Below are 26,866 nucleotides of genomic sequence, written 5' to 3'. Positions count from 1 at the left end.
AACATTCAATGGGGCAAACCCGCCCTAGTGTTGGTCCAAATGTCCCCACGCCCCAGGCAAGCACAGCCCAGATTTTTTTCCGCATCTCAAATTTAAACTTTTTGGTCTTCTGTTCTGTTAGCCATCCTTAGCTGCTCTTGATAAATTATGTTCCTGGTTTTACTTTCATCATCATAGGCAGTCCCTCGGAATTGAGGAGGACCTGCTTCCATTCCCAAAGTGAGTTCTTTGATCGCTGAACAGTCCTATACGAGAGCCACAGACCCTGTTACAGGTGGGACAGACATTCGTCGAGGGAAGGGGTCAGTGGGGCTGGTTTGCCGCGCGCTCCTTCCGCTGCCTGCTCTTGGCCTCTTCATGCTCTTTGCGTTGAGAGCTCTTCGAGTCTCAACGCAAAGAGCACGTCTGAACCAGGGTCAAACAGGGCTGCGTTATCGCTCCAACCCTCTTCTCAATCTTCCTCGCCGCCATGCTCCACCTCACAATCAACAAGCTCCCCGCTGGAGTGGAACTAAACTACAGAACCAGTGGGAAGCTGTTTAACTTACACCGCCTCCAGGCCAGGTCCAAGATCACACCAACCTCTCGTTGAGCTGCAGTATGCGGACGACGCCTGCGTCTGTGCACATTCAGAGGCTGAACTCCAGGTTTTAATTTATTATACGAAATTAATGCTTTCCATGTGGAAGGCTACACTGAATTTGGTTGTGTTGGGTCCCAGCTAATTCTTCCACAGATGGAGACAAAGGCTACAGTTATGAATTTTAAAAGCTTCATTACCCAACACATTAAAAACGAGGTGTTCACAAAATCTAAACTATGTACTTGGCTATATCAGCTAACGAAAGTCAAATATTGCTTCCAAACTCTGAGATCTTTGAGTTAATTGATTTTGTATGAGAATCTCTCATCTCTGGTGCTAGATTTCTTGTTTAGTTCCCACAGGCAATCCATATTGGACCTTTTAATACAAAATTACAAGTTTATGCAATCATTATTGTACTAAGTCAGTTAATCTTGCGTCCTGTGATGTTTTGCACATTATGGACTATGCACCATTTTCTCAATGTTGGTTTTAACTTAATTCTGTTTGGTTTTATATTATGGTATTTTAGCCTTTCATGACCTATTTACAGTTGGACCATAGAAGCAAATATACCTAAAACAATGAACAAACTTGCACTTATATGGCACCTTTCACAACTTCAGGACACTCCAATGTGCTTTATAGTCATAAGAAATACTTTTGACATGTAGCTACTGTTGTAGTGGTAACACAGCAGCCCATTTGTGCACAGCAAGACCCCACAAACATCATTGTCATTTATCACAAAGATCATTTGATTTTATTGATCATACAGGGATGAATATTGGTCAGGGTACTGGGAGAACGCCCCTGCTCTTCTTCGGATAGTGCTGTGGGATCTTTTATGTCCACCTGAGAGAGCAGACACAGTTTTTAATGTCTTATCTGAAAGATGATGAAGAACTCAGTCAGTGCTGCATTAAAATGTTAGCCTAGATTACGTGCTAAAGTCTCGAGTGGAGCTTGAATCCACGACATTCTGGCCCCGAAATTCACAGTCCCAGAAGGACCCTTACTGCCAGTTTGCGGCAGCCATTCTTCAAAATCCAGTGGCCGTCGCTTTGTACTCAACTGGCCGCCCCGACATAGATTCAGCCCAGGAGATTTTGCATTGGTGTGAGCCACCGCCGACACTCGACAGTAATGACGCGGTGAAAGTGTGCACTGCTGCCGCTCCGCCCCTGGACCTATTTTCAGCGTTAAGAAGCCGGCCCTTCAGCTGACGGTGTCCCCGCCAGCTTATAGGGCCGGTGCACAGTAGCAGAGATCTCTGAGCCAGTTTAGCTCGACGACATCAGTTAAGTCGGCAGCAGAGAAATCCAGTGAGAGATCATCTGGGGAAGATCAGCGAGCTCTGGATGTGGTGAGATCCCAGAGCCAGCTCTGTATTGCTCAGCAACAAGTCCAGGAGCCTCTTCAATGGACCGGAGGAATTCAGCACTCAGAGAGAGAGAGAGAGAGAGAGAGACAAGGGAACAAAGGAGAAAGAGATAGAAGTGAGGAAAGGGAATGAGAAACATAAAAAGAAAATTTGATTGGGAGATAGAGAAATAGGAATAGAGGAAGAGAAAAGGAGGCGGGGGGAGGGGGACCTAGAGAGAGAGAAATAGAGATCCCGAGATTCACAGAGAAAAAACTGAAATTTCAGTCCAGGGGCTCAGACTGGAAACGTTGCCCCAGCTCAGCATTCCGCACGGTAACAAATGGGAATCTGTTCAACCTCTGCCGCCTCCAGGCTAGATCCAAGGTCGTGCCATCCTCTGTCGTCAAACTACAGTATTCAGACGACGCTTGCGTCTGCGCACACTGGGAGGCCAAACTTCAAGCCATCGTCAACACCTTCACCGAGACGTATGAAAGCATAGGCTTTAAACTAAACATCCGTAAGACAAAGGTCCTCTGCCTTTGACAAAGGTGGCTCAACCGTGGCTAACGAGGAAAATTAGGGATAGTGTTAAATCCAAGGAAGAGGCATATAAATTGGCCAGAAAAAGCAGCAAACCTGAGGACTGGGAGACATTTAGAATTCAGCAGAGGAGGACAAAAGGTTTAATTAGGAGGTGGAAAATAGTGTATGAGAGAAAGCGAGCTGGGAACATAAAAACTGACTGCAAAAGCTTCTATAGATATCTGAAGAGAAAAAGATTAGTGAAGACAAACGTAGATCCCTTGCAGTCAGAATCAGGTGCATTTATAATGGCAGACCAATTAAACAAATACTTTGGTTCTGTCTTCACGAAGGAAGACACAAATAACCTTCCGGAAATACTAGGGTACCCAGGGTCTAGCGAGAAGGAGGAACTGAAGGAAATCCTTATTAGTCAGGAAATTTTGTGAGGGAAATTGATGGGATTGAAGGTCGATAAATCCCCATAGCCTGATAGTCTGCATCCCAGAGTACTTAAGGAAGTGCCCCTAGAAATAGTGGATGCATTGGTGATCATTTTCCAACAGTCTACCAACTCTGGATCAGTTCCTATGGACTGGAGGATAGCTAATGTAACACCACTTTTTTTAAAAAGGAGGCAGAGAGAAAACGGGGAATTATAGACAGGTTAGTCTGACATCAGTAGTGGGGAAAATGTTGGAATCAATTATTAAAGATGAAATAGCAGTGTATTTGTAAAGCAGTGACCGTAAAGCAGTAAAGTCAGCATGGATTTATGAAAGGGAAATCATGCTTGACAAATCTTCGAGAATTTTTTGAGGCTGTAACTAGTAGAGTGGACAAGGGAGAATCAGTGGATGTGGTGTATTTCGACTTTCAAAAGGCTTTTGGCAAGGTTCCACGCAAGAGATTGGTGTGCAAAATGAAAGCACATGGTATTGGGGGTAATATATTGATGTGGCTAGAGAACTGGTTGGCAGACAGGAAGCAGAGAGTCGGGATAAACGGGTCATTTTCAAAATGGCAGGCAGTGACTAGTGGGGTGCCGCAGGGTTCAGTGCTGGGACCCCAGCTACTTACAATATACAGCAGTGATTTAGATGAAGGAATTGAGTGTAATATCTCCAAGTTTGCAGATGACACTAAGCTGGGTGGCAGTGTGAGCTGTGAGGAGGATGCTAAGAGGCTGCAGGGTGACTTGGACAGGTTAGGTGAGTGGGCAAATGCATGGCAGATGCAGTATAATGTGGATAAATGTGAGGTTATCCACTTTGGTGGCAAAAACAGGAAGGCAGAATATTATCTGAATGGTGACAGATTAGGAAAAGGGGAGGTGCAACGAGACCTGGGTGCCTTGGTACATCAGTCATTGAAGGTTGGCATGTAGATACAGCAGACGGTGAAGGGGAATGGCATGTTGGCCTTCATAGCTAGGGGATTTGAGTACAGGAGCAGGGAGGTCTTACTGCAGTTGTACAGGGCCTTGGTGAGGCCTCACCTGGAATATTGTTCAGTTTTGGTCTCCTGATCTGAGGAAGGACGTTCTTGCTATTGAGGGAGTGCAGTGAAGATTCAGCAGACTGATTCCTGGGATGGCAGGACTGACATATGAGAGACTGGATCGACTGGGCCTGTATTCACTGGAGTTTAGAAGGATGAGAGGAGATCTCATAGAAACATATAAGATTCTGACGGGACTGGATAGGTTAGATGCAGGAAGAACGTTCCCGATGTTGGGGAAGTCCAGAACCAGGGGTCACAGTCTAAGGATAAGGGGTAAGCCATTTAGGACCGAGATGAGGAGAAACGTCTTCACCCAGAGTTGTTAACCTGTGGAATTCTCTACCGAAGAGAGTTGTTGATGCCAGTTCGTTAGATATATTCAAGAGGGAGTTAGATCTGGCCATTACAGCTAAAGGGATCAAGGGGTATGGAGAGAAAGCAGGAAAGGGGTACTGAGGTGAATGATTAGCCATGATATTGAATGGTGGTGCAGGCTCGAAGGGCCGAATGGCCTACTCCCGCACCTATTTTCTATGTTTCTATGAGTCTCATTCTAAGGGGACATTTGGTGTAATTGTGTGTAGTCTGTGACCCAAAATGAAAGCACATGGTATTGGGGATAATATATTGTGACCCATTTTGATTATAATCCTCAGGATGAAGTGCACAGCCTAATTGACCAACGTAATGAAGTGCGCAGCACACTTTATGCTGCTGCAGAAGAGTTTATCTCTGAAGTCGACAAGTTGCCTATTGGAGATCGTGTAAATATTCTAAAGGTAAGAATTTTTGATGTTTTCAGCTGATTCCAAGCATAAAATTCTGTGGTATTAATAACTGTTGTCTTAAAACAATCTTCTGTTTGTTCACTTGAGTAGTAACAAATTCAATCGTCTTGTTATAATTTTATTCAGCATGAAAAGCAATTTACAAGCGGAGTTTAGTCACACACAGAGCACTCAAACCTAGGAATGGGTTTTTCTATGCCCCCTGAACAAAGGAAAACGCTTACATTTCTGCACTCTTTTCGTATCAAACTAGAGCAGGCATGACCTAATATGGTAGTCTCTAGCTACTACATAAGCACATAAAAACATCGTGGCCTTGCTGTGGTAAAATATCCAAGGTTGGTTGGTTGCAAACACCAGCTGTTGCTAAGTGAAATCTCTTGCTCTCTCTCTCCAATGATGCCAACCACATTTTTTCCTATACATTTTTGAACTAAACATTAACACCTTTAAGAAACTGAATTAACCAAGTTCCATATGCCAACAATAACGAGCAACAGCAGTTGAGCACTAATTTATCACTTCAGTGGGTGTCGAAAGACTAATTTAGCAGTTATTGAAAATGGTATTGCAACAGCCATTTCCTCGGTATTTGATTTATTAACATTTGATGGGAAAATATTTACAGGATCTGCAAGTAGATATGAGTGATGCAAGGTTGCACTGATTTTGTATAATAACGCAATAATAGCTGCAGGGTTTGCATATGCCAATAAGTAACCTTTTGGTCTTTTATTTCTTGGCTTTCTTATTTTTCCCATACTGCTTTCCCTGCGCAAGTGGAATGAGAGAACCCCAGTCTTCCCCAGTGCTGCTGAACCAAAACTCGGCAAGATTGTTCTGGAGATGAGCTGATCATGTTTTTCCACCCTCTAATGGGAATTTGAATGAAATTTCTCCAAGTGAAAGACTGAGAACTCAGCATGTAGGGATTGAGGGGACAAGCTCCAATTTCACTAGTCTGTTCAGGTCCAATTCACAGTACCATCATGCTGCATTTCTCCTTGTTTTTCAAATAACTTATCGATGATCAGGACCCGATGGGAATAGAGCTGTTATCCTTTCGACTAGATCTGAAAAAAAAACAGTATTCGTAGTTAAGTTCGGGTAGAGAAGCAGGATCTCTTTCGTATATGTTTTGGGGTGGATCAGTAGATCAGCACCACTTGATGCCAGTTACTGTCCACGTATAGATGTGATTTTTAAGGGGGAAATGAAATTAGAAAAGAAGGAAAATTATGGAGCGAAAGAATGCAAAAATGTGCACTTATCTAGTTTTATGCATTGCCTATGATGAGAAAACAGGCCATTTTCTCTCGTGTCCTTTCCAATATACAGTGAAATCTGTACAAGACACCTGCAAAAAAACAGACAGTCCCAAATAATTTACATTCTAACAGTTATAAACTGCCCCTCGAAACCACAGACGTTTGCAAATTACGAACTACAGACAGTCTTCAATACACCAAGTCCATTTAGAATTTGAAGCACGGAACACGCGGGTAAGGGCGAGGCAGCAGCGGGTGAAATAACCTGCTTTTGTGTAATGCGATCTCTTTACCCAGCATGCTTAGTGGCAGAGAAACCCCTCTATCTTTGGGATTGAATTCTTGCACAGCTCTCTCTCTCTGGGATAGAGGGGTCTCTGCTGTTATGAATGCTGGGTAAAAAGATCCTCATTACCCAAAAGTCGGGAACTGCCAGTCGGGGCGTAGGACAGAGTCAGGATTTGGGGCCTGACCAATCGCAGGGGGATGGCTGAAATCACGGGGGGGCTATGAGTTGGGAGCAGACGGGGGGCTGGGGGACAGAAATGGAGAATTTGGTTTTCCCATTTTCCCATCCTCGGTTTCCTCTATTCACCTGTTCTCGGGTGGCCTCTTGGTTCTCGGAACTTTTTTCACAACAGCTGCTGACACGAAATCACAGAAAAATATTCACATCTAGATGGGATCCAGTAACATTTGTAGAAGTTTCCTTCCTAGGTTTTTAAAGGAAGTAAGTGAGCACATTCCAGAAGGTGAGCACATTCCAGTATCTCTAACTATAATCTTCCAAAGTTCTCACGATTCAGGAACCATCCCTTTAGTTTGGAAAATTGCGCATGTCACTCCGTTTTTTAAGAATGTTGAGAGGGAAACCAGGGAATTATAGACCAGTTAACCTAACGTCTGTTGTCAGAAAATTTCTAGAGTCTATGATTAAGGACGGGGTGACTGAACAACTTGCAAATTTTCAGTTGATCAGAGAGAGACAGCATGGATTTGTGAAAGGTAGATCATGCCTGACAAACCTGATTGAATTTTTTGAGGAGCTGACTAAAGTAGTGGACAGGGAAATATCTATGGATGTTATTTATATGGACTTCCAGAAAGCATTTGTTAAAGTCCCACATAAGACACTGTTATCTAAGGTAGAAGCCCACGAAATTGAGGGCAAATTATTGACTTGATTGGGAAATTGGCCGTGCGGCAGGAGACAGAGTAGGGATAATGGGTAGGTACTCAAATTGGCAGGATGTGACTAGTGGTATCCCACAAGGATCTGCGTTGGGGCCTCAACTATTCACACTATTTCTTAACGACATAGATGATTGCACAGAAAGTCATATATCCACTTTTGCAGATGACACAAAGATAGGCTGCAGTGTAGGTGAAAGCAAAAAATTACAAAGGGATATTGATACATTAAGTGAATGGGCAAAACTGGCAAATGTATTTCAATGTGAGGTCATCCACTTTGGACCTAAAAAGAATAGAACAGGGTACTTTCAAAATGGTGAAAAGCTAAATGGATGTCCAAGAAGACTTGGGGGTTCAGGTGCATAGATCATTAAAATGTCATGAAAGGCACAGAAAATAATAAAAACGGATAATGGAATGCTGGCCTTTATATCTAGAGAACTAGAGTACAAAGGGCTAATTCAATCAAGCAGAGCCAGCATGGTTTTATGAAAGGGAAATCATGTTTGACAAATTTGCTAGAGTTCTTTGAGGATGTAACGAGCAGGGTGGATAAGGGGGAACCAGTGGATGTGGTGTATTTGGATTTCCAGAAGGTATTCAATAAGGTGGCACATAAAAGGTTACTGTACAAGATAAAAGTTCACGGGGTTGGGGGTAATATATGAGCATGGATTGAGGATTGGCTAACTAACAGAAAACAGAGAGTCGGGATAAACGGGTCATTTTCCAGTTGGCAAATAGTAACTAGTGGGGTGCCACAGGGATCGGTGCTAGGGCCTCACTATTTACAATCTAATAATGGATGAAGGGACAGAGTGTAATGTTGCCAAGTTTGCTGATGATACAAAGATGGGTGGGAGAGCAAATTGTGAGGAGAACACAAAAAATCTGCAAAGGGATATAGACAGGCTAAGTGAGTGGGCAAAAATTTGGCAGATGCAGTATAATGTAGGAAAATGTGAGGTTATCCACTTTGGCAGAAAAAAATAGAAAAGCAAATTATAATTTAAATGGAGAAAAATTGCAAAGTGTTTAAGTACGAGGGACCTGGGGGTCCTTGTGCATGAAACACAAAAAGTTAGTATGCAGGTACAGCAAGTGATCAGGAAGGCCAATGGAATCTTGGCCTTTATTGCAAAGGGGATGGAGTATAAAAGCAGGGAAGTCTTGCTACAGTTATACTGATTATTGGTGAGGCCACACCTGGAATTCTGCGTGCAGTTTTGGGCCTCCATATTTAAAGAAGGATATATTTGCATTAGAGGCTGTTCAGAGAAGGTTCACTAGGTTGATTCCGGAGATGAAGGGGTTGACTTATGAGGGTAGGTTGGGACTATACTCATTGGAGTTCAGAAGAATGAGAGGTGATCTTATCGAAACATAATATAATGAGAGGGCTCGACAAGTTGGATGCAGAGAGGATATTTCCACTCGTAGGGGAAACTAAAACTAGGGGGCATAGTCTCAGAATAAGGGACTGCCCATTTAAAACTGAGATGAGGAGAAATTTTTTCTCTCAGGGTTGTAAATCTGTGGAATTCACTGCCCCAGAGAGCTGTGGAGGCTGGGTCATTGAATATATTTCAGGTGGAAATGGACAGATTTTTGAGCGATAAGGGAATAAAGGCAGGGAAATGGAACTGAGTCATGATCAGCTATGATCTTATTAAATGGCGGAGCAGGCTCGAGGGGTCAAATGGCCTACTCCTGCTATTTCTTGTGTTATGCTGCAGTTGTACAAAACCCTGGCTATACCACATCTGGAGCATTGTAAGCAGATCTGGGCAACACATCTTAGGATGGAAATGTTGGCTTTGGAGGGAACGCAGCGTAGGTTTGCCACAATGATACCTGGACTTCAAGGGTTAAGTTACGAGGAGCGAATCCATAAATTTGGGTTCTATTCCCTAGAATTTAGAAGGTTAAGGGGTGATCTGATCGAAGTTTTCAAGGATATTAAGGGGAACAGATAGGGTAGATAGAAACAGAGAAACCATTTCGACTGGTTGGGGATTCTAAGACTAGGGAGCATCGTCTAAAAGTTAGAACCAGGTCTTTCAGGGGTGAAATTAGAAACCATTTCTACACACAAAGGGTGGTAGAATTTTGGCGCACAATTCTGCAAATGGCAATTGATGCGAGGTCAGTTGTTAGTTTTGAATGAGATTGATAGCTTTTTGTGAAGCAAAGGTATTAAGGGATATGGGCAAATGCAGGTATATGGGGCTCAAGTTTCGGACTCCCGCTCGAATGGTGCATGGTTTTAGAATAAGGGGTCGCCCATTTAAAACTGAGATGAGGAGGAATTTCTTCTGAGTGTTGTAAATCTGTGGAGGCTGGGTCACTGAATATATTTAAGGCAGAGAAGGACAGATTTTTGAGCGATTAAGGGAGTAAATGGTTATGGGGAACGGGCAGGGAAGTGAAGCTGAGCCCATGATCTTATTGAATGGCGGAGCAGGCTCGAAGAGCCAAATGGCCAACTCCTGTTCCTATTTCTTATGTTTTTATGGAGGGAGGGAGGCCCAAACAGGGGTCTGCAGGCTGTTAATTTCGCCCCCCCCCCCCCAATTTGGCTGGGATCTACCAGGCATTCTGACCCTACAGCAGCCACCTTGCCCTGTGCAGGCTCCCAGGATCAGGATTATACTCTCTTGTTGGAAAATGAACTAGGAACAACAATCAGAATATCAACTGAAATCACATCCTGCTGGCAGAGCTCCAGAATTATACACGATCCCAGGTGAGGGTTAAAAAAAAGGAACACTGCACCAAGTACAGCCAATCCTGGAATATTTGGCTCATCCGATTTACTATACATACAATCACCATTTTGAAAATAAAGATACATGCAAATAAAAGACTCCTGATGCAAGTCCTTTTAGATGTCTCTAATTTACAAGCTTCAATATCAATAAAATTATTCATTTCTGATTTAACAAATTCTATTTAACTCTGTACAGATTCCCAAGAATATGTTTACGTAAGACTCCTACTAAAGCAAAATGGTTGCTCCCTGTTATCATCAATTTTAAGAATTAAGGCCCCAAGTTTCTCCAGGCGTTGCTTTGTTGTTTTTGGAGCAACTTGATTTTTCTGGAATATCTTAAAAGTCGCACTACTGCACATTTAATTTGCTCCAGTGTAAGTGAGTTAGTTAGGATTTGTTTAGTTTAGTTTTGTTCAAAAGGGGGCGTTACCAGCCACCTGCACCTGTTTTGGCTATTTAAGCCAGTTTGGCCAGCTAATAGTTCCTTCAAACTAACTTAGGCCAGCGTATGTGGCCACTTGTGTCCGCACAAGAAACCTTTACGGAGAGTTAAGAAATCAGCGCAGGTAGACAGAGATGGTGGGGGGGCGGGGGGAAGAAGGGAAGCACAGACCACGTTGCAAAGCACTAAACACCTTCCCAACAACTAATAAAGATCTTGTACTGTAACTTTTGCATAATTTACACATTCCCTTGTATAAAGCTTCATAAAATATCATTTTTATCAGAAGTTGAATTTTGATGGTGCTGACTGCACCATGGGGAAACTTGGGGCCTAAGAAACTGACACCAAAATGCACAACATGCAAAGCATTCAGTGTGCATTGGATAGAGTTTACACTGGGTAAAAAAAATTACTGCTCTTATCAGCAGACAGTCTTGGGACAACTTTTCTAATAAGAAGGAAAATTATGGAGCGAGAGAATGCAAAAATGTGCACTTGTCTAGTTTTATGCATTGCCTATGATGAGAAAACAGGCCATTTTCTCTCGTGCTCCTCCTCCTCCTGCTCCTGCTCCCCCAGGCTCCCTGGCAAAGTTCCCTCGGCACACACTCCGCCAACTGAACGGGAGGGGCAGCACTGGCAGCAGAGGATGCAGGCAATGGGGGTGCGAGAGGCTACAACAATGAACTGGAGTCTAAGTGAGCGTGGGAAGGCAGTGGTTGGCCCAGGATAGGGGCGGTGAACATCGGGACATCCCTTTAGCCAGGGATAGGGGTGGCGAGCATCGGGATGCGCTGGGAAGGCGAGGAGCTGCTGCACGTGCGCACAGCTGCCGGCACTGTTTTCGGCGCAGGGCTGTAGCTCTGCCCCGCACTGTGATTGCCACGCCATGCCAGACCCTAGGATGGTCCACGGAGCGGGGAGAATCAACAGCTACATTTTCGGCATCGTTTTTGGAGTCGAAAGTTGGCGCACCACGGGTAAGTGCGCTGGAAAAAGGGGTTGGGGAAACTTGGGGCCTAAGAAACTGATACCAAAATGCACAAAATGCAAAGCATTCAGTGTGCATTGGATAGAGTTTACACTGGATAAAAAAAATTAAGCTGCTTCAGCTGAGATAGTGAAGTGAGTAATTATTGTACATTTTACCCAAAACAAGGTTGCAGTTTTTCTTTTCAGAATTTACACTAACTCAGTGTGGACTTGTATACAGGGTAATTTTAACTTTTGTAAAAGTGTAAAATGGGAAATTTCGGATAGGCCTCCCGTTATACACCTCACTCCAGTTTTCCTTTCCATTGACTTCAATGGCAAGGAAAATTTGGTGGGGATTATAAAGAGGTGGCCAATCCAATATTGCTTGTTTTATATTATTGCTGGAAGTTAAAATTGCCCCATCGTCTGTAAACTGCCTCAGAATACATTTCATTCTAAGTCCCATTTGATAGTATAAATCTGATACTTGCTTCCAGGTGATTGCAGTCAGTAAATTCTCATGTGCAGCATTCTGTTATAAATAAAAATAATGCAGTGAAGCAAATTGAACAAAACCATAAGGTGATAATTCATTAATTCATATATCTTTAGTCTTTAGCTTGTTCACTGGATGCTGCTTATGGCCCATATGAGGTGGAGCACAATTCGTATGACGTGCTTGATCAGTTTTTTGAGTGGAGAAATAATAAACTTCAGGAATTCAATAATGTTAAGCATAGAACGGCCAATTCTCTGCGAGTGCTGTCTGAGTGGTTCGATAAAGCTATGAAGGTAAACATCTAGTTAACTTCTTCACAGTGATTACAATTTTGTATACTTGCATTTTAAATTTAGCGTTTTGTAAATGGTGTGGATCCACAAAGCATTGTACCACAGATTGTTAGGATGTGGGTTTGTACATTGTGTGTGTTTTGATTTGTTATACAGTTGCGGGTAGATGTCCAAGCCGTGGGTAGGTGCTCCCTACAGAGAGAGATAAAAGGAAAATAACTTCAGGCCCACTGTTTGGCAGAACCTATGGCCTGTTGCAGAATTGATGTAAGCCGAGGAATACATTTCCAACCTGCTCTTGGCTGGGAAAAACGCATAGCATGGAAATTTCATAAATTTGGGGGGGGAACATGTTTTTTTTTCTAAAGCTAGCATTTTTGTAGCTGATTAGTCCTGCCTTCCTGCTTTAGGAGTTTGAAGAAAAGTGTTTTTTCTTCTCTAGGCTTTGTAGCACACTCACCCTTAAATATCTTCACTGCATACCATTAGGCATGTCAGGCCAATCTTTCACTCTGTGGTGCAACAGCAACCTCTTTTGAGACAAGCAGATTCAAGATTTGGATTGACAATGGCATCACTCAAGTGGGCAAGATACACCATCAAGCCCAGGTCATGATTTTCAGACAGCTAAATCTGTAACTCCCACCATTCTACCCCAAGAGCCAGTATTGACGATGGCTTCTTGACCTAAGCTTCTTTTGCCTGGAATAGCCACAGAGGAATATCTTCTCCTTCTACTTTATATTTGCCTCCATGATGCAGATAACATTGAAAGCTTACAAAGGTTGTGGGAGAAAGACTTTTACCATACACTTCTAGAAGAAAAGTGGGAAAAGTGTAGTGGCTAACTACCATGACCTCTGCCTACAGTAGAATTAGAGAGAGCCGACTTTAAAATATATCTTGCTGTAAAAAATGTTCCATTATTCCTTCTCCAACCAGCAATTGTTGGAGGAACTGCAGCCAACAGGACACACTGCTATGCAATATGTTCATTCGTTACTTTTCTTTGTTCTCTTCTCCCTCTCTATCTGTCCATTTTTCACTCTGTCTCTTTCTGTATCTCTCTCTCTCTCTCTCTCTCTCTCTCTCTCCATATGTGTGTGTCATTCTCTTTTCCACACCTGTTTTTTCTTTGGTTTGCTTTATTCTCTTCCTCTTTCTCTATTATTTTTTTCTCACACCTACTCCTCTTTGGTTTCTCTACTGTTTACTCACTCATTTTCTTTTTCCTGTCTCTTGCACGCCTGGTTTTTCTTTTGGCCACTGCTCCATGTTTTTCTTTTTCCCATGCAATTCTGTGTGTTATTTTATTTCTATAGTTTCTTATTTCTCAATTTTTCTAATTTCTACATTGATACACTGGCCAAATGCTTAGCTGTCAGTCATTCAGATATGTACATTTTGAAAGAGAAAGATTCTTTCATCAAGCACTGGTGCTTTAATTTATCGGAACTACCAGTAAGTACATGCAATGTATCCACTTTGGAAAGCCTGGGCATGTGAAATGGATGTACTTTACAACAAGAAATTCAATATTCTATTTTGCTAAACCATTCAATAGAAGTGCAGTAATTAGAATTGTGGAAATACCAGCAATTCTTTCCACATATCTCAACTACTATATAGAAATTCAGTGGATGATTTGTATCTAATTTGCATATTTTGAGATATACTGTGCCTGATGTTTTTTTCATTGGTTGATTATTTTAAAGCTTCTTGTTAGACCAATTCATGTTCAAGCAATCAGATAACTTTTGTCTTTTTTCAAGTTTTTTGACCTGACTTCCAGTACTCCATTGTCCTCGATGGAGATCGTCACAAGTGTTGATGTTCTGCTGGATCAAGCTGAATACGATGTATGCACAGAACTTGAAATTTCAACCACAGTAAGTGTTCATCCAGTGTTATAGTTTGCTAAATTTAAGTTTCTTACATTTACTTTTCCTGAACTCCCTTTTAGTTTTTTTTAAGCGTAGATTTTCTTTTGTAACTCATTTCTATTTCCAACAAAAGTCCCTTTTTAATTTAATATTTTTGATTAGCATGCTAACAAACTAATTTTTGTGCTGGGACTGGGAAATTTTTTGCACTTTGTAATGATATCAGTTACTCCTGATTAGGCATAATTTTAAACTGTTTATATGTGGTCCTAGCATTGTGCTCAATTTACATTCAGAGGAGCAGAAATTCCCCAGTGCCCCAATTGGGGGCAGTTCCGCTCAGGCCGCAAAATTCTTACCAGCCCTCGGAGGAAGTGGAGTGCAATCTCACGCACTCCACATCCTCTTGGGGTGGATTTCAGAGTGATACTGGGGTGCGTGGTCAGCGCTTCGCAGTTGCTACGCGTAGCGCTGACGTGGCTCAACGCACCTCCCCTTCGGTTAAAGGGGAAGGCCGCTGCACACTCCACAGCCTCTGATGGCCTCCTCTAGGCCACCAGGGCGGGCTGGTGCTGAGACCACAGCCCGGCACCCAAAACTGAGTCCCGGGCTGCACGATGGCAGCCCGAATCACGCAAAAGAAGTCGTTGGGCTGATCGGTGAGTCGGCCAAACAGGTAAGATGGCAGCGCAGGGTGCTACCGACCTCCCATTTAACTTCCGACCCGTGAGCGGATGTCAGCCCTGTTTGCGACCCACGCAGCTGGCATTGACACTGCTCGCAGCAGCCTCAAGGGGCGCAGTACAATGTCCGCCGTGGGGCGCAAAAGGGTCGGTGTCGGCCTGGAGTGCTACCGGCAGGACGCAGCACTACCGTGGCAGTGCCTCGGCTAACTCCCATGCAATTTTGCGGGAACCGGTAGCGCACGGCCCCCCTCTACCCCCCCCCCCCCTCCAGACAGAAACTGGCGTTGCAAAACAGGGCAATTTCAACCCCAGAGTAGTTTTGCCCCAGTCACACCCACCACTGTTGTGACCTGTCTCAGTGTGATTCCTGGTTTGTGCTTAATTATGGGTATTTTTGTCCTGTGGAATCTACACCCGCTAGGACCCAAGTGTCCAATCTCATTTAATTTAGGATCCTTAATACCATTTGGAATGGAGACTATCATCCCGCAAGTTGGAGCTGAATTGATGCAGGAATTCCAGAGGCTCACTAACTCACTGCAATCCAATTCCTCCTTTAGCGCAAATGTTTAATATTCTTTTATAACTGACTACTAGCTAATATCTGAATCCATTATGTGTATAAATAAATGTACGAATTTAGATTTTTTGGGGGAGGAAAGGGGATTTGATCATGATATGGTAAATTCATAATATACAATTTAACTTGCCCTTCTTGAAGCCAAAAGGTGAAGCTGATATGAAGATAATCCATGGTGCTTTCAACAAAGTGATGCAGAAGATCAATGAGGAGCAGGACCTCCTTTTGGTTGTACAAAATAAATATGTAGCCAGTGTTCAGGTAACTTTATTGTTGTACGCTTAACCCGACATCCATCTTTTTTTTTGTAAATCCATTCATCGTAGTTCCAACCTGGCAATAATTCCATTAAAACTTAATTTATATAAAAAATTCTATTTTTCCTCCTTTCCTACTTCTCAGTACGCAAATGTGTTTCACTTAGAATGCTTTGTGTTTTGTTTATGGACGCGTTTATTTGTACTGCCAAAATGGCCGCTTTTTCTCTGGCTCTCCAGTATCACATGACCTATTGGGTGTGGGTGTAAAGGGGGTTGGAAGAACGTGTTTCGTCTTCCCTGAATTTCCTCTCCCGCTTCCCCAGTCTCTCCATTTCTAGTTTGGGGCCCCACTTCCGGTTTCAGGCGGGAGGCCTCGGGGGCGGAGTCCAGAGGACGCAGGCGCAGAAGGACGGAAAAAGGATAGTACAAATAGTTACTCTTTGTTTATATGGACTCCTTGATAACATGAAAGCAAGAGTAATATGTTCAATTGTTCATTTTGCATGCTGTTAATGTTGCTATTGGTGCACACTCAGTAAATAACAGTTGATTTCATGCATGTTTCTATTGTGACAGTACTGTATAGGGTTTTCTAAACAGATGTGCTAATTGTGGATGATTCTTATTATCTGACCACTCTAATGGATAACATTCCAATAGAGCCTTAAATTAGTCATACTGGAATAATCCTGACATGTTTAATTCCGAATAAACATTTCAGTGTAGACCAGTGACTTGTACTTTTACTATTGCTCATGTTTGTTTCAATTTTCAAGTTATGTTCATTAGAAAATGTACTGGCTTCATTTTTGATATTTTGGAATTGAAATAGTGAGTTCCTGTTTTATTTATTTCCCTTTGCCCTCCACCTTTTGTAGTTTAAGGAGCATGTTGGACAATGGCTTAATACTTATCCCAATGTTGGAGATTTATTGTCAATCAAAAGATCAGTCAAGAATCTTAAAGCTCAATTGAGGTGGAAACTAGTTGAAAAGAACAATCTGGAAGATGTAAGTAAAAATTCTGAGTACTTGTGTAATGTCGCATCTAGTATATATCCACGTCTGTCACATTTTGAATGGCTCACATGCAAAATTCTATGTTCTACTTTTATATTTAAAAGAAAAACCGATAACAATTGCATTCTAGCCTTAATTGGCCTGAGCACCCACGAAAAAAAGACATGCATTTGTGTAGCGCCTTTTATAACCCAAGGACGTCCCAAAACACTTTACATACAATGAAGTACTTTTGAAGTGTAGTTACTGTCGTAATGTAGGAAGTGCAGCAGCCAATCTGTGCACAGCACGATCCCAGAAACAGCAATGTGACAATGACCACACAATCTTTTTTTAGTGATGTTGATTGAGACAATTAGCCTCCAGCTGCACTGTGCAAGGTACAGAAAATACCTTCAATTCAAGTCAGGAGCCACACTTGGGGAATAGATATAAGAAAGGAAGTAAGGTCTAATTGGCCAGAGCATCTGCTGAGATAAATTTCAGAATGCAATTGATTTCAAGATTATAGTGAAATCATGGATTATTCTGCTGCCAAATTGCAGCTAAGTCTCCCTTTGTGTGTTGCATAGTATAATCAATCCTCCTTCCTTGATAAAAGCAGAGTTTGAAGGTCTGAATTTGGTGCAGTAAATAAACCAGCTATAAATACATAGAAACATAGAAAATAGGTGCAGGAGTAGGCCATTCGGCCCTTCGAGCCTGCACCACCATTCGATAAGATCATGGCTGATCATTCCATCAGTACCCCTTTCCTGCTTTCTCTCCATACCCCTTGATCCCTTTAGCCATAAGGGCCATATCTAACTCCCTCTTGAATATGTCCAATGAACTGGCATCAACAACTCTCTGCGGCAGGGAATTCCACAGGTTAACAACTCTGAGTGAAGACGTTTCTCCTCATCTCAGTCCTAAATGGCCTACCCTTTATCCTAAGACTGTGTCCTCTGGTTCTGGACTTCCCCAACATCGGGAACAATCTACCCGCATCTAACCTGTCCCGTCCCAGAATCTTGTATGTTTCTATCAGATCTCCTCTCATCCTTTTAAACTCCAATGTATAAAGGCCCAGTTGATCCAGTCTCTCCTCATATGTCAGTCCGCCATCCCGGGAATCAGTTTGGTGAACCTTCGCTGCACTCCCTCAATAGCAAGAACGTCCTTCCTCAGATTAGACGACCAAAACTGAACACAATATTCCAGGTGAGGCCTCACCAAGGCCCTGTACAGCTGCAGTAAGACCTCCCTGCTTCTATACTCAAATCCTCTAGCTATGAAGGCCAACATACCATTTGCCTTTTTTACCACTTGCTGTACCTATATGCCAACTTTCAATGACTGATGATCAATGGCACCCAGGTCTCGTTGCACCTCCCCTTTTCCTAATCCGCCACCATTCAGATAATATGCTGTCTTCGCGTTTTTGCCCCCAAAGTGGATAACCTCACATTTATCCACATTATACTGCATCTGCCATGCATTTGCCCACTCACCTAACCTGTCCAAGTCATCCTGAAGCCTCTCAGCGTCCCCATCACAGCTCACACCGCCACCCACTTTAGTGTCATCTGCAAACTTGGAGATATTATGCTCAATTCCTTCATCCAAATCATTGATGTATATTGTAAAGAGCTGGGGTCCCAGCACTTGAGCCCTGCGGTGCTCCACTAGTCACTGCCTGCCATTCTGAAAAGGACCCGTTTACCCCCGACTCTCTGCTTCCTGTCTGCCAACCAGTTCTCTATCCACATCAGTATATTACCCCCAATACCATGTACTTTGATTTTGCACACCAATCTCTTGTGTGGGACCTTGTCAAAAGCCTTTTGAAAGTCCAGATACACCACATCCACTGGTTCTCCCTTGTCCACTCTACTAGTTACATCCTCAAAAAAAATTCCAGAAGATTTGTCAAGCATGATTTCCCTTTCATAAATCCATGCTGATTTGGGCCGAACCTGTCACTGCTTTCCAAATATGCTGCTATTTCATCCTTAATAATTGATTCCAACATTTTCCCCACCACTGATGTCAGGCTAACTGGTCTATAATTACCCGCTTTCTCTCTCCCTCCCTTTTTAAAAAGTGGTGTTACATTAGCTACTCTCCAGTCCATAGGAACTGATCCAGAGTCGATTGACTGTTGGAAAATGATCACCAATGCATCCACTATTTCTAGGGCCACTTCCTTAAATACTCTGGGATGCAGACTATCAGGCCCCGGTGATTTATCGGTCTTCAATCCCATCAATTTCCCTAACACAATTTCCCGCCTAATCAGGATATCCTCAGTCCTCCAGTACTTTCGGAAGGTTATTTGTGTCTTCCTTCGTGAAGGCAGAACCAAAGTATTTGTTCAATTGGTCTGCCATTTCTTTGTTCCCCATTATAAATTCACCTGAATCTGACTGCAAGGGACCTATGTTGTCTTCACTAATCTTTTTCTCTTCACATATCTATAGAAGCTTTTGCAGTCAGTTTTTATGTTTCCGGCAAGCTGCTTCTCGTACTCTATTTTCCCCCTCTTAATTAAACCCTTTGTCCTCCTCTGCTGAATTCTAAATTTCTCCCAGTTCTCAGATTTGCTGCTTTTTCTGGCCAATTTATATGCCTCTTCCTTGGATTTAACACTATCCTTAATTTCCCTTGTTAGCCACGGTTGAGCCACCTTCTCCGTTTTATTTTTACTCCAGACAGGGATGTAAAATTGCTGAATTTCATCCATGTGATCTTTTAAATGTCTGCCATTGCCTATCCACCGTCAACCCTTTAAGTATCATTTGCCAGTCGACTCTAGCCAATTTACGCCTTAAACCATCGAAGTTACCTTTCCTTAAGTTCAGGACCCTAGTTTCTGAATTAACTGTGTCACTCTCCATCCTAATAAAGAATTCTACCATATTATGGTCACTCTTTCCCAAGGGGTCTCGCACAACAAGATTGCTAATTAGTCCTTTCTCATTTCACATCACCCAGTCTAGGATGGCCAGCTCCCTGGTTGGTTCCTTGACATATTGGCCTAGAAAACCACTCCAGGAAATCTTCCTCCACCGCATTGCTACCAGTTTGGTTAGCCCAATCAATATGTAGATTAAAGTCACCCATGATAACTGCTGTACCTTTATTGCATGCATCCCTTATTTCTTGTTTGATGCTGTCCCCAACCTTACTACTACTTTTTGGTGGTCTGTACACAACTCCCACTAGCGTTTTCTGCCCCTTGGTATTCCGCAGCTCCACCCATACCGATTCCACATCATCCAAGCTAATGTCCCTCCTTACTATTGCATTAATTTCCTCTTTAAGCAGCAATGCCACCCCGCCTCCTTTTCCTTTCTGTCTATCCTTCCTAAACGTTGAATACCCCTGGATGTTGAGTTCCCAGCCTTGGTCACCCTGGAGCCATGTCTCCGTGATGCCAATATTGTTAATGTTAATATTAATATTAACATTATTATTAACATAAGATGCAAATGTCAATATTGTTTCCACCCTTCAACATGTAGTTCAGAACCTGGAATATTAGGTCCTTCATTAAAACACCTGTGATGAACTCATCCCTTTTTGACGTGGAAGCAAGTCATCCTCTCTTCGAGGGACTGCCTATGATGATGTTTCCTCAACATTCTACATGGATAATGTAGAAAAAAAAGACACATCTTTTGTTTGAGCCGCAGTAGATTTATCCTATACAAATTAAGTCTGCTCTAATAGTGGAGAAGGGAAGTACTATGCTGAAAATATGATGTCAAGTTACATGTATAAATTAGAACTTGATCTGTAGCACATTAATTAGTTATTTTTGAACTGTAAGGATGACACATAATGTGTATACACGATTTTCTTCTTGTAGTTGGGCAATTATGATGAAGTAAAGATTCAGGAGATGAAGGAAGAAATACACAGACTTCGAGATAAGATCTATGAAGAGATCTGCTGCGAGCAGAAAGAATATGTAAGGATGTTGAACCTGTGTTTATTTTGAAGTATTTGGGAGACTGTTTTATTGTTTCTTTATACGAGGTACTGAATGGCTGTAAAACAGTTTTTATTTCTGTGATAGAGGCCATAACTTGGTGTCATGAGTCAAAATAAAAATCGGGCATATTTGGTGTCCTCAAAAAGCAAAAAATTGCAGATGCTAGAAATTTCAAACCAAAACAGTCGGTCGGTCAGCATTTGTGGCGTGAACAGAAGCTTCATTAGTTCTGATGAAGGGTCCACACTTGAAATGTCAACTTGATTGTTCTCTTCCCAGAAACTGACCAGTCTGATATTTTTCACCACCATTTTCTGTTTCTGTTTCATCTATTCTGTTTATAACATTTTTGTTTTAAAATTAAATAACTAACTGTCAAGAAAAAAAGCTGGAATAAACTATCTGGCAATGACACTGCTTCAGTGTAAGGTAAGAGCTGTGGAAATAAAAGTTTTATTTCACAGTTACGTGAAGGTTTTCTTCCAAGTGAATTTGAAGGAATACTCTGATAAATGCGCATATTAATCATATTTGTGAACACATATCTACACATATTGAAACCAATAAGGTTTTTACTTTCTGCAAAATTCTAGCCAAAATTCCCGACCAGTTTGGATCATGCGGAAAGCTACAGCTGGTTGTTTATAAATGATTTTAGGGCTGGATATTTGAGGGGTTTGCGACCAGTTTAGTGCCTGGATGGGATGCAAAAATGGTTTTATTTGGTGCGAAACGAAGCGCAACATTTTGCGCTCGGGCGGAACTCTTGCTAGCGGTTTTGCTGCGACGCTAAAAATTAGCGCCCGCCCGATGTTTTCACTGTTTGGATGACGTCAATCGGTGTGCAACGGTGTGCCCCAGGCAGAACTTTCGAGCATGTCGCCTGATTTAGCATCTGCCCGGGAACCCGCCAGCAAAAAGCAGTCGGACCCAGGGCGCACCCAGCATTAACGGCACCATCTTGAAAACGGAGCAGAAGTTCAGTGCATAACAGGATTAGGAGAAGAAGGCTGCGTTTTTCATACTGAAGTTTTACGTGAGTTTATAGTTCGTTTTTAAGGACATTTTAAAAGATGGGGCTATACTATGTCGTACATTATTCCTGGCTGCTATATTTATACGGCGTCGAGCTGAAAGAAGGCTTATTGTTGATCATTTTGAACGAGGTCAGTGGAAAGGCACTTGCCTCCTGGATGCAGCTGTCCTTGCCTTGCTATAGCTGCCGTGTTTTACGAAGTGTGTAAAACTCAACCAGCTAGAGTTAAAAACAAAATTGTGGTTAAAGAGGCTTCCAGCCTTTCTGTAATATTTAAATTGATGTCTGGCCTCCTGACAGCGGGTTGGCTGCCCGCTCCTTTCCCGCCTCTGTTAAAACCGGAATTCGGCGGTTGGAGGTGGATCCAGGTCAGGATTCCGATTTTTTTTTTTTAACAATTTAACTAACCCCATGCTCCAAACCCACCTATTGGTTCAGGTTACAATTCCCCCCAGTGTGTTTAACATTTCATTGATTTTGTTAGGTCTTCCGGATGAACGGGTCTGTTTTTGCTTTACAGGACAGACTTGGCAATGTAGTTCAGAATTGGTTTCCTGAACTACCTCTCCTCTATCCTGAAGCAGCGATCAAGATGTACATGGTAATTAGTTTCAGCATGTCTATTTGATGGCATAAGGTTCAGATTTTATTTCTTAGTCTTTTGGATTGCTCCAAAACATTTTTTACCTGGGAAAATATTTTCGATGGGCTCAATTTTCCCCGTTCATTTGCGTCGTCTTTTTGGCGCTTTTTTTCTTCAAAGTTTCCCCCTGCGATTTGCGCCGGCGTAACTGACTTGGTTACGATTTTTCTAGGCAATTGTTCATAGTTTGGCCAACATTTTTTTCTCTTCGGTTGCCGTATATGGCCATTCCCGAAAAACCTTCTGCTGAGTTGAGAAAACCAGCGCACATTCACAAATCTGCACTGAAAGACGCCATTGTTTTTAAATCGAAGATTTTGGAGAGAGTCAAGAACACTGTCAAAATCAATAATAAAGTTCAACTTTTTTTTTACCCGTCAACGTAGCAGTATAAATTTGTTGGATTTCAGAAGAGTGGGGGGAGGGGAGGGGAGGAGAGGAGAGGAGAGGGAGCGAGCGAGCGAGGTGTTGATCGTAAAGCTTGGAGCCCGAGGAGGGAAAGGGAGGGAGGGTGAGAGCGAAAAGTCACAAGACTCCAATTGGTGAAGGGGAGGGGAGGAGAGGAGAAAGAGGTGCCGATCAGAAGGCTTGGAGTCCGGGGAGAGGGAGGGAGAGAGAGAGAGAGAGAGAGAGAGAAATCACAAGACTCCAATTAAGGGGGTGTGGGGGGGACAGAGAGGGGAGAAGTCACAAGATCTTTGGGTGTGGTCCATCCATACAGACCTGGAGAGATACAACTACAAACTTATGCTGCCTGCTTTCCTGCCGTTTTGAGCTTCTTTCAAAGGTTAAATTTAAGTATGGGGGGCAATATTGACAATGCCATACCTTGTGCGAGCCTTCTACATCATGGTGCTATGTAGGAGACAATTGATTTGATTTCATCGCATCAGGAACATCAGAGCCCGTAGGGTGCTGGGCAGGAGGCCTTACCCACCTCTGGTATATTTCCACCTGACTGATGCAGACTGTGTCAGAAGGCTGCGTTTCCGCAAAGAAGTTGTAAGTGAGATCTGTGAGTTGGTCAAAGCAGACCTGCAACCTAGAAGCATCAGGAGCACTGCTTTGTCAGTTGAAGTGAAGGTTACAGCTGCATTTTCATTCTATGCCTCGGATCATTTCAAGCTACAACTGGGATGTGTGCACCATCTCTCAACATGCAACACATGTCTGCATTCGACAGGTCACAGCTGCACTGTATGCACGTAGGAATGACTTCATAAAGTTCCCCATGACCGCCCAAGCAATCCATGACAGGGCTGTGGGCTTCTCCAGGATTGCTGGCTTCCCAAAGGTACAGGGCTGCATTGATTGTACCCACATCGCCTTGTGAGCACCTTTTTAAGGATTCAGAGATGTACAGGAACAGAAAAGGCTTCCACTCCATTAATGTGCAGCTCATGTGTGACGACATGCATCGTATCATGTCAGTCGATGCAAGATACCCTGGAAACACCCATGATGCGTTCATCCTACGCCACAGCGTTCTATCTGCCATGTTTCAGCAGAAGCAGCCAGAAGGGCAGAGCTGGTCACTGTGAGACAAAGGGAACGGCCTCGCCAACTGGCTCATGACGCCCCTATGCGTAACCCGGACATATGTTTACTGTTTAGAGCTGTTCTGTAATGTTGTGTTGTGTTAATGGAACATGATTCAGTTTTAATGTAAAATATATTTTATTCAAAAGTTTACAATATACTTAACTTTAATAAAAATATTCTTGTATCAAACTTTAAGATCACTTATAAACTTGTAACTTTGCATAATTTACAAAAAAACTTTTAATTTGAGAACAGTTACAATAGTAATAATAACAGCAGCAAAGAAAGGCTGCACCCATCCCCTCTCCCCCTTATTCTAAGACCGCCCGCTGCGCTTGGTCTTGGACATTCCATCACCCTGCCCGCAGGCGGTGGTGCAGTGTTTCCGGGCTTGATACCAAGCTTATTCTTTCTAACATTTTGGGTACTGCGCATCTCTTGAGGGTGGGGGCATCAGCGTCAGGCAACAAGCTGGAGGGCCCGGCTTTGGGCTCTTCAGAGACTGGTGTGGGGATTGGAGTGGGACTGATAGTCGATTCTGTCAATGGACACGAGGTCTTGGCGTGTTCCCTTATTGCAGCAGCTAGCTCCAACATGCCGTTCCTCATGTGCCCTGACAGTGTCTCAACGACCTGCAACATTCCCCCCCTCATGGTCAGTGATGTGGTTTGCACTCTCCCTCTGACATTCTCTTCCCCCATGACCACTATCCCCTCACTGATGGTCCTGGATATGGTTCCCATTGATGTTACTTCTCCCGACAATCCCGCTACCTCATCACTCACCCCACTGATGGCGTTCAGGAGTGATCGGGTAAGGTCAATGCTCTCCGCACTCAATGACATCATCTGAACCACATCTGTTAGATCCCACACCTCAGGAGAGTGCGGTCGAGCTCTCCTTACCCTCCTCCCCACGGTTGTAGCTTGCACCCCAACACTGGGACCTGTAGCTTGGGACGGTGGGGCTCTGGGTGTGCCTCGCTGCACCCACCACTGGGACCTGCAATCTCAGAAGGTGTGAAACCATGGAATGTCCCACCAACACTCAAACCACGAGTCACGGAAGGGGCTGTCACCTCCATGAGCGGCACCTCCTCCAAAGTCAGTACAACAGTGGGAGCTTCATCCAGCTCCTCCCCCTCACCCCCATGTTCTTGGTCTGGAGGGTTGGATTGGAAGATGTTCTCTTCAGGCTCATCCTCGTCTGAATCATCATCTGCATTGTCGGGGTTGGCCTCAAGTTCTGCAAAAGATTACATAACAGTCAAATGGTTAGCAGCAGAGGAGGGGGCAGGGTGGGTGGTATGAGTAGGCTCACACATCGCAGGCCAGGCAACAGGCTGATTTGTAGGGCCACGATGAATTTGCAGGACTTACCCTCTCCTTCGAGTGTGGGCCCAGCTCGTGCAGTACTGATTGCTTTTTTCCAGGCAGGACCCATCAAAGCAGCGACCCTCTCTTCCAAGGGTGTCAGTGGGTGCAGATTTGCCGGGCCTCCTCCTGTTTGAGTTCTTTCCCTTTTATTATGTGCCACCTTCCTCTGCAAAGCTGAAAATGCAACTTTTTAGAGAGGATGTCTTTCTGCTGGGTGGGACATATACAGTTGGTTACATTTACAATTGCAATTCCATTGAATAAATGAAAATATTACTTACACTAACTACTTGCCCAAGGTTCTGCCACTTTTTACACTGACCTCCAGATCTCGTGGTGGTCACCATCGCGCAGTAATCTTCTGCAACTTGGTTCCAGCGTTTCTTCATTTCTTTGGATGGAACTTTTATATGACCTCTGTTGGTGTTCAGCTCCTGCCATCTTTTCTCAATCACAGTAACTAGTGTCTCCACTTCTTCCTGTAAGAAATTCATGGTCCTTGCACTGAGTTACATCTTGTACTGCTGTAGCTGCGATTTTTCCAATGCTCTCACACAGCACTCTATGTTCTCACACACATAACTGGCTCTTTAAAAATGGCCGATTGCCAAATCCGAGCTGTACTGAGCATGCGCATCCATTGGAACGATGAAAAAAAAGTAACTTTTTTTTCCATATATGAGCAGAAGATGCGGCTTAGTTTTTCGGCACAGACAGCAAGCTCCACCCCCCCCCCAAGGCGACTGGACATGCTGTGCAGTGCTAAATTCGAATTAAACATCGGGGAAACTTTGGTTAAAATATTTCTGGCCTAGAAAATTGGGCGTAACTCTGTCAATACGCCAGAAAACTGGCTTGGGGAAAATTGAGCCCTTTAGTACTAAAGTGCTGCGATTGCATGATACTTAAGTACTTAATGTGCCGGGCACCCAATGGCTGACCTAGGGTGTAGTAGCTCTTTTTTTGGGAAGTGGGAAAGTGAGCAAATTGAATGAAAAAGCGCATGTGCGTCAATGGCCTGAACTGTGTGTGTATGAGGGTCCTAAGGATGTTTTCTATATTTTAAGTTTTTGTACACTTAACAAACCTGAAGATGAACTCTCCGCCGAACACATGAATAGCTGTTTGCATAATCTCAGACTATTGTGCACCTGCTAATTCAATATGTTTTTAATGTGTTCCTGGAGTATATAACTTGTAATTCCTAACGAGCTGTTCTAAAATTGGAAGAATGATGGGAAATTTGATTATAAATAACTGCATTGAAGCTATAGACTGAAAATTCTGCTGATAGAGTGTAAAATGTGGCCACACTTTGCGGATGGGTTTGAAGGTTTTTCCTGCCCTCACACTAACATAGATGGTATCTTTTTCATAGAGTCGTCAACATGTTCTGGTGTTGCCCTTATATTTTTTTCAGCAATCTGCTGGACTACTCACTAACAGCCTAGAGCGTGATTTGTTTGATCCAGAACCTATGAGAGAACTGAGCAACAAGCGACCATTGGTGTGCTCTGAAGTTAAATCCCAGAGAATCCTTTTGAAGGTAATATTTGTTGCAGATAGAATCCTAAAGGTGTTTTTTTTTTAATAATTCTCTTTAAAACTTGCATTAAAATATTCATTCCTCCTCCTCCTCCATCCCTCCCT

At 43.1% G+C, this 26,866-nt stretch overlaps 1 protein-coding gene across 8 annotated transcripts in view; it reads left to right on the top strand.

The window, feature by feature from the left end:
• stk31 (serine/threonine kinase 31) overlaps positions 1-26,866 on the top strand; it is a 187,929-nt gene that overhangs the window by 95,775 nt on the left and 65,288 nt on the right. For 6 of the 8 annotated variants that reach the window (XM_070880935.1, XM_070880934.1, XM_070880940.1 and 3 more), the window contains 8 exons: positions 4,634-4,756; positions 12,033-12,212; positions 13,985-14,101; positions 15,503-15,622; positions 16,500-16,631; positions 20,494-20,595; positions 22,176-22,256; positions 26,595-26,762. In XM_070880935.1, coding sequence (XP_070737036.1) covers positions 4,634-4,756; positions 12,033-12,212; positions 13,985-14,101; positions 15,503-15,622; positions 16,500-16,631; positions 20,494-20,595; positions 22,176-22,256; positions 26,595-26,762 — 1,023 coding nt within the window. The remainder of the gene's footprint in view (positions 1-4,633; positions 4,757-12,032; positions 12,213-13,984; positions 14,102-15,502; positions 15,623-16,499; positions 16,632-20,493; positions 20,596-22,175; positions 22,257-26,594; positions 26,763-26,866) is intronic. The other 2 variants (XM_070880941.1, XM_070880936.1) reach the window with 1 other exon arrangement.

This window comes from Pristiophorus japonicus, chromosome 5, assembly GCF_044704955.1.
Source record: "Pristiophorus japonicus isolate sPriJap1 chromosome 5, sPriJap1.hap1, whole genome shotgun sequence".
NCBI lineage: Eukaryota > Metazoa > Chordata > Chondrichthyes > Pristiophoridae > Pristiophorus > Pristiophorus japonicus.
Note: the sequence above shows the minus strand (reverse complement) of the source record. Positions and strands in the feature narration are given on the sequence as shown.